The following is a 12,590-nucleotide window of genomic DNA, read 5'->3' as shown; positions in this document are numbered from 1 at the left end:
GGCAGCCCCGTGCCCGCGCCCCCTGCCCAGCTCTGGACCTTGAGAAGCTCCTTCTCCACACTGTCCTGGAGCCGCTGGCCCACATCCCGCTGCAGCTCGGCCACCATCTGGTCCAGCAGGTGGTCGCCCTGCAGGCCCCAGCGGGTGCAGAGCTCGGCCGTGGCAGTGGCGAGGTGGTCCATGAAGGCCTTCTCCATCTTCTTCAACAACTTGGACACCCACACGGGGTCCGAGATCAGAGACCCCCTGCGGCCCTTGCAAGTGCCCCTCTCACCAGCCCCCTGGGTGATCTTGTCCAGGGTTTGCCCACAGCCAGTCTCAGCTGCTCCGAGCAACTTCTCCAAAGGGGGCTCAGCTTTGGGGCCACTTTGACTCCCACTGGCATCCAGGTACCTCTCGCTGAGGCTCCTGGGGGGCTCTGGCGGGCTCCCTCTCCTCTCTGAAGAGCTCTGCGTGGCAACGGCAGTGGGGTCTCCTGGCTCCTCTTCATTCAGGCTCTTATTTTCCCAGACACCAGCCCCATCCTGAGAGCCTGCCCCTGACAATCCTAGTTCCATGACTCCTTCCTCTTCCGGAAACCCTCTGACACCCTCTACTTGCAGTTCTGCTCTTTCTTTTTCTTCTTTTATTTCCTCCAATTGTACCCCCTCTTCCTGCATTGTGTTTTTATCTCCTTGGTCTGGGTCACCCCCAAGCGTCTGCTCCCTGCCGTTTTTTTCTGCCCCATTGTCACTGGCAGCACCCTCAGCCTCATAACTACTCAGCTGTTGGTTTCCCGGAACTTCTGGGTTCCCCAAGGTTCTGGAATCAGGCCCCTGGCAGGAGATGCTTAAGGGCAGCTCCATCTTCTCAGACACCAAGCTGCAGTCCACGGTGCAGGGTCCGCTGCCCTCCCCCGAGCCACCAGAACCACTGCCGACATCCACCCCAGAGGAGGACGTGGGCCTGAAATCCTCGGTTGCAATGTGGGGCCCGAGGGCCGGCAGGGCCTGGCGCCAGCCGAGCTCCCGGAGGTCCAATTCCAGCTCAGTGTTCCTGAGGCCACTCCCTGGCCACAGGGCCTGGAAGGTACTTAGGAGCTCCTGGTACCGAGGGGAGTCTGTGAACCTCACTTTGCTAGCGGGAGACCCAAGATCATCATCATCAAAGAAGTGGAGCCTGGCGAGACAGGTGATGAGGGCCTGGGCCGAGCGGCTGAGCCTCCTGCCCGCTGAGTGGGACACTTCAGGCAGACTGCTGGGCCGGCCCGGCCGGGACCCCATCAGTGCCTTCATGATCTGTAAGGAGGTGGAGACACTGCTGGGCAGCACGCGCCCCTCCCACCGTCCACAGCCTGTTCCAGCCTCCGTAGGGGTTTCTGACACTCCACGGCAAGGCATACCCTCTCCTGACTTGGGACTAGTACTGCTAGCCACTGGAAAGGCTTTATCTGGTTCTGCTTCCTCACTGGCCGCCTGTTCCAGGGGCAGTTGTCTGGCCCAAACTGATCTTTCCAGACTGTCTGGGGAATGTTTGTCCACAGGGTCCTCTTGGGGGCCTTCCAGGCCATGCCCGGCCACATCCTCGCCCTTGTCCTCCAGCTCGTGTTTGATGGGCTCTTCCGGGATGTTGCTCAGCCACGCACGGACCACAGCTTCTGGGGAGGCTCGGGGCAGAGCTCCCAGCAGCTCACTGCCACCTTCCTCTGGCTCCTCCAGGCCTCCTCCTCTGCCTGAGAGCTTCCCTTGGACCATTCTCCTGAGCTGGGGACCGCTGCGAGGCCTGCCCCTTCTCACAGCTCTGACTGCTCTCCCCGAGGCTGCTCCCTGAGAGCCAGGGGGCCGCGGATGCCACGCATCCAACTTTTCTTCCCCCACCTGCTCCCCGCTAGGCTTCCCATCAGCGCTGCGGTCACCCTCGCTGCGGCTGCCTGAAGGATGCCTCTTGCCCAAGGGCCGTGTCCTGGGGGGCGTGGGACAGTACCTGCTGCACACCCAGCAGGCCTTGGAGGAGGGCCCCTGGCTGCCCTGCAGCTGTGGGGCTGGTATCGTCTGTATCGTCCCACAGGAGGCTCCGCGAGCCAGGGATGTTCCCAGGTGTGAACAGCAGCTGCCCCATTGTGCTCCCAGCCTCCCTCCCTCAGGCCACCCGGCTGGCAGGACCAAGGGCCAGGAAGGCTGGAATCTGTCACCCCCAGTCTTTTCACCCAGGCCATCAGCTGGGGCACTGAAAGGGCCGGATGTGTTTGAAGGTGTGAGAGCCGGTGAGCACGGCCTGAACTCAGGGCCCCCTTCAGTCTCAGGAGAGGGAGAATCGGGGGGATAGAAATTGGAAACACAGTCAGAATTGCTCCCAGGGGTAATGGGGATGCTGCTTAGCCTGCGTGTGTCCTGGGAATAAAGAGAGCCTGAGAAGGGTGGCCCTGGAAGGGTGGAACCAGGCTTCCAGGTGCCCTGTGGGCTTTCAGAAAGGCTGGGTGGGGGGCCGTGTGGGTGGGCCCTGTCTCTGCTGGACAGCCCCGGCATTGGCCGGGACACAGACGAGTCGACTGGGCAGTGAATGTCCTTAGGGCTGTGGTGCTGCCTGGGGCAGGCCCTCTGGGCCCCTTGGCTGGGAACAGAACTGCTGGCTGAATACAGGGTGCTGGCTCTGCTCTCCTGCTTTCTGCTTCTGCCCAGGGCTGAGGCACAGGCAGAAGGTGGGGTGTAGCCTCCCGCATCATCCCCAGAAGCAGCCGGGCCCCGAGTCGAGGGCGGCCTCACCCCAGACCTATTTCTGGCCTGGGGGTGCCCTGCTCCCTGTCCAAACTCCTCTGCCTGTGGGTCCTTGTTCGCTATAGACAAGGGGCTCACAGTGGGGGAACCCGGAACTCCCTGCTGGGTGGCCCTCTGGGGAGTCTCGCTGGGGCGGCCCTGGGACAGCTTGTCCCTTTTGCTGCACTCCTCATGAGACCTGGCGCTTGCGGAGGAGTCAGGAAGAGCATCTGTCAGGCCGCGGGTCCTGGGTTTCAGGCAGCCATCATGGTCCCTGCAGCCCAGCGCTGCTCCCTCGCCTTTGCCTTCACCAGCCCCCGAGGCCAGATGTGGGCCACAGCTGGCCACAGCATCCTCCAGGGACCCAGAGCAGCAGGAGGAGTTTAGCTCAGAGCCTCCAGGGGGTGTGTCGCTGGAGGCAGGGCTGGCCCTGTCCTTGCTCCCTCTTTTCCTGCTGGCGACCCTTTGGCTCCGGGGGGCCCTGGAGTGGGAGTTCTGGGTCAGCCCAGACCTCCACCGAGAGGCTGACCACTCTCCCTGGGAGATGTACAGGGGGTTCATCCAGATCTCGTATCTAGACCCCTGCTGCCGCTGGCCTTGGTCAAAGGCTCCCACCCCTCCCACCTCGCAGGGCCCCAGTCCCCTTGCCCCAGGCTCTGAGGGGTCCCCAGAGTGGCCCTTCCACACACAGCCAAGCAGATCCACCTCCCCAGCATCGGGGCCCTCCCCACTGGTCGCGGTGAGGGTGCTGGCCCTCCCGAGCCTCCTGGAACACAGAAGCGGGTCCTCCCCCAGCAGGTGGAAGCGGACTTTCATCTCTACAGATAGGCTGCCATCCTCATTCACGCTCACATTCTTCTCGATGTCTTCACCTGTCACCAAGGGGCCGAGCTGGGCAGGAGTGTTCAGAGGGTGCCTGTCCAGGGCAGGGCACATGCAGGCACGATGCGGGAACACCGAGGGGTCGCTGTGCCCCGACCTCTCCGACATCAAGGAGAACTGCCGTGGCCTGTTCTCCAACCTGGACCGTGCGTGGATCACGCTCTGTTTGGCCTTGGGCCCCCAGCTCCCTGGCGCATAATGACGAGCAAGAGAAAAGAGGGAAAGATAATAAGCTGCTGGTGGGGACTTCAGGGCAGAAGAGTCAAGGTCATGAGCCTTCCACAGCCTGTACACCCCTCTCTGTACGCTACCATCTCAGTCGTGTCTGACTCTTTATGACCACATGAACTGTAGCCCACCAGGCTCCTGTGTCCATGGGATTTTCCAGGCAATAATACTGTATACTCCTGCCACCTCCCAAACCAGCAGTTAGGACAGAAACCATTCTAGAATGAATCTTTGCAGAGTTCCCGGGTGGTGAACCAGTACAGCCCAGAGAGATGAACTTGAAGTCCGAGTTCAATCTCAACCCTGCCACTTCCTAGCTGTGTAAGCTTTGGCAGGACCTCTTTCCTGAACTGTAAAAGTAATAGATCTATCTGGCAGGTTTATTTTGAGGATGCAAGGCAGTGCATATAAGACTTCCTCAGAGTTGCTGGCACAGAGTAGGTTCTTCATAGACAGTAGGGTGGGCTGTACAGCATCAGTGCCCTGAGTTAACTTCTAGCCCTCTTCACACCCACCCCCAGTGCAGGAAATAAAATCAGTAAGTTGCTGCATTCACCCCTGATTGTATAACTGTAAGATGGTTTGCAATTACTTCTGCTGCTAAGTTGCTTCAGTCGTGTCCAACTCTGTGCGACCCCATAGACAGCAGCCCACCAGACTCCCCCGTCCCTGGGATTCTCCAGGCAAGAACACTGGAGTGGGTTGCCATTTCCTTCTCCAAGGCATGAAAGTGAAAAGTGAAAGTGAAGTTGCTCAGTCGTGTCCGTCTCAGTGACCCCATGGACTGCAGCCTACCAGGCTCCTCCATCCATGGGATTTTCCAGGCAAGAGTACTGGAGTGGGGTGCCTTTGCCTTCTCCAACTGGTGATTTATCATTTATCATCTTAACACTCATCAAGTTTTGGGGTTGATAAATGATGGCAAGGAAGGGCCTACACAGATGACAGCTAAACTTGTCCCTCAGCATGAAAAAGGGAAAAAGAGGGGGTCACTGGGGACAGAAAGACGTGACCCTGAGAAAAAAGGAAACCCCTCGTACTTTCTCATTTTATCTCCTGAGCTAACACTTGGCAAAGAGGGAGTGGCTGGTGGAGGCTGAGCCTACGGCCAGCAAAAGAGCAGATTCGCTTGAGTCCAGCTGGGTAGGAGAAGGTTTGCCAAGCTCTGCTTCTCCATAAGCATCAAGTGAGACTGAGGGTTCCCCCAGGGGAGTGGCTGGGATTGACATGTCTCTGTCCAGAACTTGGCATGGACAATCACAGAAACCATTGTTGTCATTCTCTTAATAGCTTTTCACAAAGGGTGTTATTTTGATTATTCACCAAAATTTGCCCATAGTAATTCCAATAATTTTGCTGAAATGTTTCTCTGTACTTGTTGATTGTGCTTTAATTTTTTTTTTTTTTAATAACCAAGGCTACCTCTGGCACATAGACTTTTTGGATGGGTATATGGCTGGCTGCATAGATTGATGGATGGATGGGTGACCCGTGGTTGTGATTTGTTTCTTTGGTCTGTTTGATCCCCACTGTTGCCTAAGAGAGTCATGACTCTTGAAAGATGCAAATGCCACATACCCACGATTCACTGTGCCCATAATGGTATACCCACTGTGTTCCTTAACAAAAGCTTATTTTAGAGCCTAGAATCTTAGAGCTCAAGGTCTCTTAATTCTGCTCTCTTTAAATACCAGACTCCCCTCTCTCCTATCCCAGTCAACTGTCCAGCTCAGTTAATGTGATGAGAAGGAGGAAGGGGCAAGAGAGACCTCTAGAGAACTGAGATGCCAGGTGTGGGGCCAAAGGCAGGTTTCCTAAATGATTTACAAAGGATATCTGCCCGACCCTCCTGAACCACCACCCAGTGCAAATAAACTGGGCATCCTCCAGACCCAACTCACCACTTTTGTTCCTTGAAGTCTGCCCAGATGAAGGTTCACTTCCTTTTCTTCTGATATCTTCCGTCACCAGCGGTCTGAAGGGCTCGAGACCGGCGCACACCAGCACAGAGGGGCTTCGCAGCAGAGCCTTCAGAGAGTCCACCTGGGGAAGGAGAGTGTGGAGTCAAGGGGCCCGGTCTGCAGGACCCCCTTCTGCCCAGCAAAGCACAGGTAGAGGGAGGGATCAAACCCATGTTTCCTACTTTGCAGGCAGATGCTTTACCGCTGAGCCACCTGGGAATCCCATATATATACATCCATCCTCTCTTTCCTGATTTCCTTCCCATTCGGGTCACCACAGAGCACTGCGTAGAGTTCTCTGTACTGTACAGTGAGTGAGTGAGTGAAGTCGCTCAGTCGTGTCTGACCCTTTGCGACCCCATGGACTATAGCCTACCAGGCTTCTCCATCCATGGGATTTTCCAGGCAAGGGTGCTGGAGTGGGTTGCCAGTAGGTCCTCATTAGTTATCTATTTAATACACAGTAGCAGTTGTGTCTGATGGCTTCTCTGGTGGCTCAGATGGTAAAGAATCTGCCTGCAATACAGGAGACTTGAGTTTGATACCTGGATTGGGCAGATACCCTGGAGGAGGAAATGGCAACCCACTCCATTATTCTTGCCCCTTGGACAGAGGAGCCTGGTGGGCTACAGTCCATGAGGTCGCAAAGAGTCAGACACGACTGAGCAACTAATACACACACACACACACACACACACACATCAATTGTGTCAGTGCCTCTTTTAAAGGAATAACTGTCCAGTTCCATCTAAGTGTTTCGAGCTGAGATCCGGACATCTTTTTAAGGAAACGGTATCCTGGACAGCCTACCCTTTTCCCACTGGTCGTGTACACATGCTTCACGGGAAAGCGCAATAGGTCCGACGCTTTGCTGAGAAAGGCCGTTAGGTTCCTAGTGTTTCTGTGGCTGAGCACCACTGTCTGCTGGAGCCGAGGGTCCCCGTTCTTAACCAGTGTGATCCTCCTTGAGGCTTTGAGACCTTTGCAGGTAGAGGCTGTTCCCGGTGCCTCAAATTCCCTCAACTGCTGAACGGAAGGGCTTCTCCCCCAGGGCTGGCCCAGCCCACCGGGAGTCCTGGGGGGCTTCTTATCGGAGCAGAGATAGCAGCCACCATCCTGCAGCTGCTCCAGGGTGCTGAGGCCGTGCAGGCCCCGGGGTGTGGTGACCGAGCGCACCCCAAAGGAGAGCGGTACCCGCTGAGAGAGCTCGTCCATCAGGGCCCCAAAGCTCCTGAAGGCGCGCTGGTGAACAGCCACGCGGACCCCAGCAAACCGGGGATCCCCTCGCTTGAGGAAGGTTATCTTCTTGGCCGGCGTGACCTGGGTGACAGAGGGGGTCCGGGCCGCAGAAGGCAGGAGGCACTCGCGGTGGCCGGGGGCCGGGGCGTCCCTCGGAGTGCTGTTCATGGTGGGGAGGACCAGGCAGCTGGAAGGGATTGGAGAAAGGAAAGTCAGAGAGCAACCTGAGGGTCTGCGCGTTTCCTCCTGGCGTTGGCCCAGAGGTGCTCCCTTTCCACCCAAAATCTCCCCCACCCCGTCTTGGAGAGGCACGTTCGTTCATTCTGATGAGCGGCTACTACTGCTCGGTCACGTCCAACTCTTTACGACCCCATGGACTGTAGCCCGCCAAGTGCCTCTGTCCATGGTATTTCCCAGGCAAGAATACTGGAGTGGGTTACCTTCTCCAGGGGATTTTCCTGATCCAAGGATCGAACCCATGTCTCTTGCATCTCCTGCATTGCAAGTGGATTCTTTACCACTGAGCCACCCTGAAAGCCCTTTGATGAGTAGAAGGAAGAGCAAAGGTTTGGCATCAGAAGATATGAATTAAAATCCCAACCCCCCACCTCCCTCTCACTGCCTGTGCAACCCAAGAGGTTGATGACTAGTCTGGTTTTGGTAAAATGCAGCCATATTCATCTGTACAACACAACTCAATGGATTTACGAATACAAAGCAAGCATCAATAGCTAAAAGGCATGGGGCACAGAATCTGTAACCCTCAGGGCACCCAGCCCCCTGCTAGAGACAGCAGGGACCCAAAAAATACTAGTGATTGATGACACCTAGGCTTCACAAGCTGCCCCACAGAGCCCAGGCCTGCCAATCACCGCCATGCACACAGTCAGGATCCAGTGAGGGGTCTCCCCTGATTACATGGGTTCAGACCTAGCAGGACCTGTGTTGCCATGCACGTGGCAGGTGACCACAGTCTCCCCTGCCGCAGCCATCTCTCCTCACTCACGGTCCAGCCAGAGGCCACATCTCCTTTTTACCTTGACTCACCATGTACCCCCAATTCATTTTTGGGGAAAGAGCTCTGCTCTCATTTTCAAAATCTTGGTGCACAAGAGCACTTGTAATCGTCTCTCATCTCTGCACAAACTTTATAATTAGCTTCTTCAGCCTCCTGCCTCCCAGCTAAGCCCTTTAAGCTGCTTTCTCAGCACCCCCCACCCCCGACCCAGCACATCCCTGTAGCTGCCAGGCACTGGCCCTCAGGCACGCCTTCCAGAGGGCTACTTTGCTTCCTGCTTGACTGGCGGTTCCACTTGTGACCGTGAACATCCTTCTCGGCCCCACTGAAGGGCTGAGAGGGGGAAGAAGGTCACCGTATCTCCTGCAGTCACCACCATGTCCCCCGGTATCATTGTGTTCCCAGTGTCATCGTGTCCCCCTGTGCCACCATGTCCCTAGTGTGGCCATGCGCCCCAGCATCACCATGTCCCCCATAATCACCATATCCCCAGCATTGCTATGCCCCCAGGATCACTGCAGTCTGTCACTCTGTCCTTCAGTGTCCCCATGTCTTCCAGTGTCCCCACCACCTCCAAGGACTGCTCCTCCCAGTCTACTTCTGAATACAGAGCCCTCCTCAACACCTCCCAACAGCAGCTCTGCAGGGATGGGAGAGACCGTGAAGGCAGAGGTCATGCCGGCTCCCAGGAGACTCGGGCTCAAGAGTCTCATGGCAACGTTGCGGTCAGCACCCCCCAGTGCCGACGGCCCCTTCCCTCTGACATCCCTCTAGAAAATTCTAGGGGTAACTTCTTACTCTCCAGCCTCTTCGGCAGAAACAAACAGGCTCTGCTTCCCCTGCACGGTGAGTCACTGAGAACTGCCACCTCCTCCTCAGCCATAGGGAAGGGAGAAGCCAATCAATTTTCTTTTTCAAAGAGACAATGAACTTTTGATTCTTTCACCTTCAAAGTATGCTGGCCAGGATATTCATTCATTCAGTCACTCCTTCATTCACTCATCTGTGTACTCAACAAAGATTTTTTGAGCTTTGTTATGTGCCAGCCTCTATGCTGGGCCCTGGAAATGCAAAGATCACTGAGACACGGCACTCATCTTCAAAGACGTCCCATTCTGCTGTGGCGCTGCTGCTGCTGCTGCTAAGTCGCTTCAGTCGTGTCCAACTCTGTGCGACCCCAGAGATGGCAGCCCACCAGGCTCCTCTGTCCCTGGGATTCTCCAGGCAAGAACACTGGAGTGGGTTGCCATTTCCTCCTCCGACGCATGCATGTGACACTATAGATGGCAGCCCACCAGGCTCCTCTGTCCCTGGGATTCTCCAGGCAAGAACACTGGAGTAGGTTGCCATGTCCTTCTCCAATTCTACTGTGGCAAGTAGGCGATAATTAAGATGCAGCATAAGACATGATCTGAGATGGAGATACAGATACAGATGTATTATAAACAGGGTGTGACTGAAAGCAGATCAAGGGGAATGCAAGTCAAGGAAGACTTCCTGAAGGAGGTGACGTGCTGAGTTCCTGAGCAGAGACCTGCAGGACAACTCGAGGATTAGCCAGAGAAGAAGGAAGTTAGCACCGGTGTGGCAAATAGATATGGCCTTGGTGCCAACTCTGACCTGCTGGATAGGCTGGCAGGATGGGCAGAGGAGGTGCCAGGCTTCCTGCATGCTGTGATCAGATGGCAGTGTGGACACAGCATCAGGGCGGACGGGCCGCACAGTGCCTGGCCTTCCCATCCATGCTCTGCTCCCAGCAGTCGGGGCGGCGGCCTATGTGCAAACACGCGGTGGAAAGAGAAAGATCAGATGTTCTGGAAGGGCCTTCAGTGGATGGACGCAGAGCATCTGACAGGCTCTATTAAGGGAGCTGACAGAGGCTCCGGGGGGATGGAACCGCACTAAGGTCAGCTCTGGCCCCTAGAACTACAATAGCAGAACACAGAGCCCTTCCCCACTGAAATCTGAGATGCTGGCAAAAGCCAACTCAGGGGTTCCTACCTCTAATCCCAAAACAGGTGAGTAAGGAAGAAGGGGATGGTAACTGAGTCTCGCAAAAGCTAGTGGAAAGTTGCTGTATGACAAAGGGAGATCAGTCTGATGCTCGTGATGCCCTGGAGGGGTTGGGGTGGGATGGAAGGGAGATTCAGGACGGAGGGGACACAGGTATATGTGTGGCTGATGATGTTGTTGAAGGGCAGAAACCAACAAAGCACTGCAAAGCAATGACCCTCCAATTAAAAATAAATGAATACATTTTTTTAAAAAGCAGAGGAGAAATAAGCAAGCGTCACTGCAGGCTGAGTTTACCTGGACTGCTCCTGCTTTAGCACTGAAGGGCCCTGGTGCTGGGACTCCCCACTCCCCTGCCACCCCAGGTCCCCTGATAGATTCCCAGGATCAGGTGGCCCTCTTCCTGGCACTGGCCCGGTTGGCAGTGAGGCCAAGAAGAGCTGATTGCCTCGTGCAGCTGGAAAAAGATGCTGCCACCAAGGATGGGAAACCAAGTCTTAACGACCTGGCTGCCCCCCTGGATGCACTGTTTGGGCCCAGAAAGTGAAGTGAGTGTTAGTCCCTCAGTCGAGTCCGACTCCTCAAGCGCCTCTGTCCATGAGGCGAGGATACTGGAGTGGGTTGCCATTTCCTTCTTCGGGGGATCTTCCTGACCCAGGGATTGAATCCGTGTCTCTTGCATTGTAGGTTGTTTCTTTACCATCTGAACCACCAGAGAAGCCCCTGAACACAGCACCCAAACTGGAAAACTGGTCTCTTCGGATATACCAGCCGGCTATTCTCCCCTTAGCTTAAGGAATTTGAGCTGGAGCCTCTGTCGTTTGAAACAGAAAGGGATACAGAGCCTCCAGGGAGCAGCACCAGTGAACACTCAGTATTTCCCCAATTCCAAAACTGGATTTCTGAGCTAGGGGACCCCTGAGGGTGGGAGGCAGGGCTCTGAGGCCCCTGCCAGATCCTCCCACTAGATCCCCAGGGATAGATGTCAGTTCAGTTCAGTTCAGTTGCTCACTCGTATCTGAATCTTTGTGACTCTATGGACTGCAGCACACCAGGCCTCCCTGTCCATCACCAACCCCCGGAGTTTACTCAAACCCATGTCCATTGAGTCGGTGATGCCATCCAACCATCTCAGCCTCTGTCGTCCCCTTCTCCTCCTGCCCTCAAACTTTCCCACCATCAGGGTCTTTTCCAATGAGTCAGTTCTCCGCGTCAGATGACCAACATGTTAGAGTTTCAGCTTCAACATCAGTCCTTCCAAAGAATATTCAGGACTGATTTCCTTTAGAATGGACTGCTTGGATCTCCTTGCTGTCCAAGGGACTCTCAAGAGTCTTCTCCAACACCATAGCTCAAAAGCATCAATTGGGTTCAGCTTTCTTTATAGTCCAACTCTCACATCCATACATGATTACTGGAGAAACCATAGCATTGACTAGATGGACCTTTGTTGGCAAAGTAATATCTCTGCTTTTTAATATTCTGTCTAGGTTGGTCATAACTTTTCTTCTAAGGAGCAAGCATCTTTTGATTTCATGGCTGCAGTCACCATCTGCACTGATTTTGCAGCCCAAAAAAATAACGTCTGACACTGTTTCCACTGTTTCCCCATCTATTTCCCATGAAGTGATGGGACCGGATGCCATGATCTTCATCTTCTGAATGTTGAGCTTTAAGCCAACTTTTTCACTCTCTTCTTTCACTTTCATCAAGAGGCTCTTCAGTTCTTTTTCACTTTCTGCCATAGGGGTGGTGTCATCTGCATATCTGAGTTTATTGATACTTCTCCTGGCAATCTTGATTCCAGCGTGTGTTTCATCCAGCCCAACATTTCTCATGACTTACTCTGCATATAAGTTAAATAAGTAGGGTGACAATATACAGCCTTGACGTACTCCTTTCTCATTTGGGAACCAGTCTGTTGTTCCATGTCCAGTTCTAACTGTTGCTTCTGGACCTGCATATATAGATTTCTCAGGAGGCAGGTCAGGTGGTCTTGTATTCCCATCTCTTGAAGAACTTTCCACAATTTGTTGTGATCCACATAGTCAAAGGCTTTGGCATAGTCAACAAAGCAGAAGTAGCTGTTTCTCTGGAATTCTCTTGCTTTTTCAGTGATCCAACGGATGTTGGCAATTTGATCTCTGGTTCCTCTGCCTTTTCTAACTCCAGCTTGAACATCTGGAAGTTCACAGTACATGTACTGTTGAAGCCTGTCTCGGAGAATTTTGAGCATTACTTTGTTAGCATGTGAGATGAGTGTAATTGTGCAGTAGTTTGAGCATTCTTTGGCATTGCCTTTCTTTGGGATTGGAATGAAAACTGACCATTTCCAGTCCTGTGGCCACTGCTGAGTTTTCCAAATTTGCTGGCGTATTGAGTGCAGCACTTTCACAGCATCATCTTTTAGGATTTGAAATAGATCAACTGGAATTCCATCACCTCCTCTAGCTTTGTTCATAGTGATGCTTCCTAAGGCCCACTGGACTTCACATTCCAGGATGTCTGGCTCTAGGT

At 54.4% G+C, this 12,590-nt stretch overlaps 1 protein-coding gene across 1 annotated transcript in view; it reads right to left on the bottom strand.

The window, feature by feature from the left end:
• Positions 1 to 12,590, bottom strand: part of RP1L1 (retinitis pigmentosa 1-like 1) — a 38,619-nt gene that overhangs the window by 1,483 nt on the left and 24,546 nt on the right. Inside the window, exons 2-4 of the mRNA XM_010840314.1 lie at positions 6,614 to 7,229; positions 5,744 to 5,885; positions 22 to 3,802 (exon numbers count right to left, since the gene is read on the bottom strand). Of these exons, the coding sequence (XP_010838616.1) occupies positions 22 to 3,802; positions 5,744 to 5,885; positions 6,614 to 7,210 (4,520 nt within the window). The 5' untranslated portion in view covers positions 7,211 to 7,229. The remainder of the gene's footprint in view (positions 1 to 21; positions 3,803 to 5,743; positions 5,886 to 6,613; positions 7,230 to 12,590) is intronic.

This window comes from Bison bison, unplaced genomic scaffold, assembly GCF_000754665.1.
Source record: "Bison bison bison isolate TAMUID 2011002044 unplaced genomic scaffold, Bison_UMD1.0 scf7180017864143, whole genome shotgun sequence".
Lineage (NCBI taxonomy): Eukaryota > Metazoa > Chordata > Mammalia > Artiodactyla > Bovidae > Bison > Bison bison.
The sequence above is the reverse complement of the archived record's forward strand: the minus strand, read 5'-3'. Positions and strand labels throughout refer to the sequence as shown.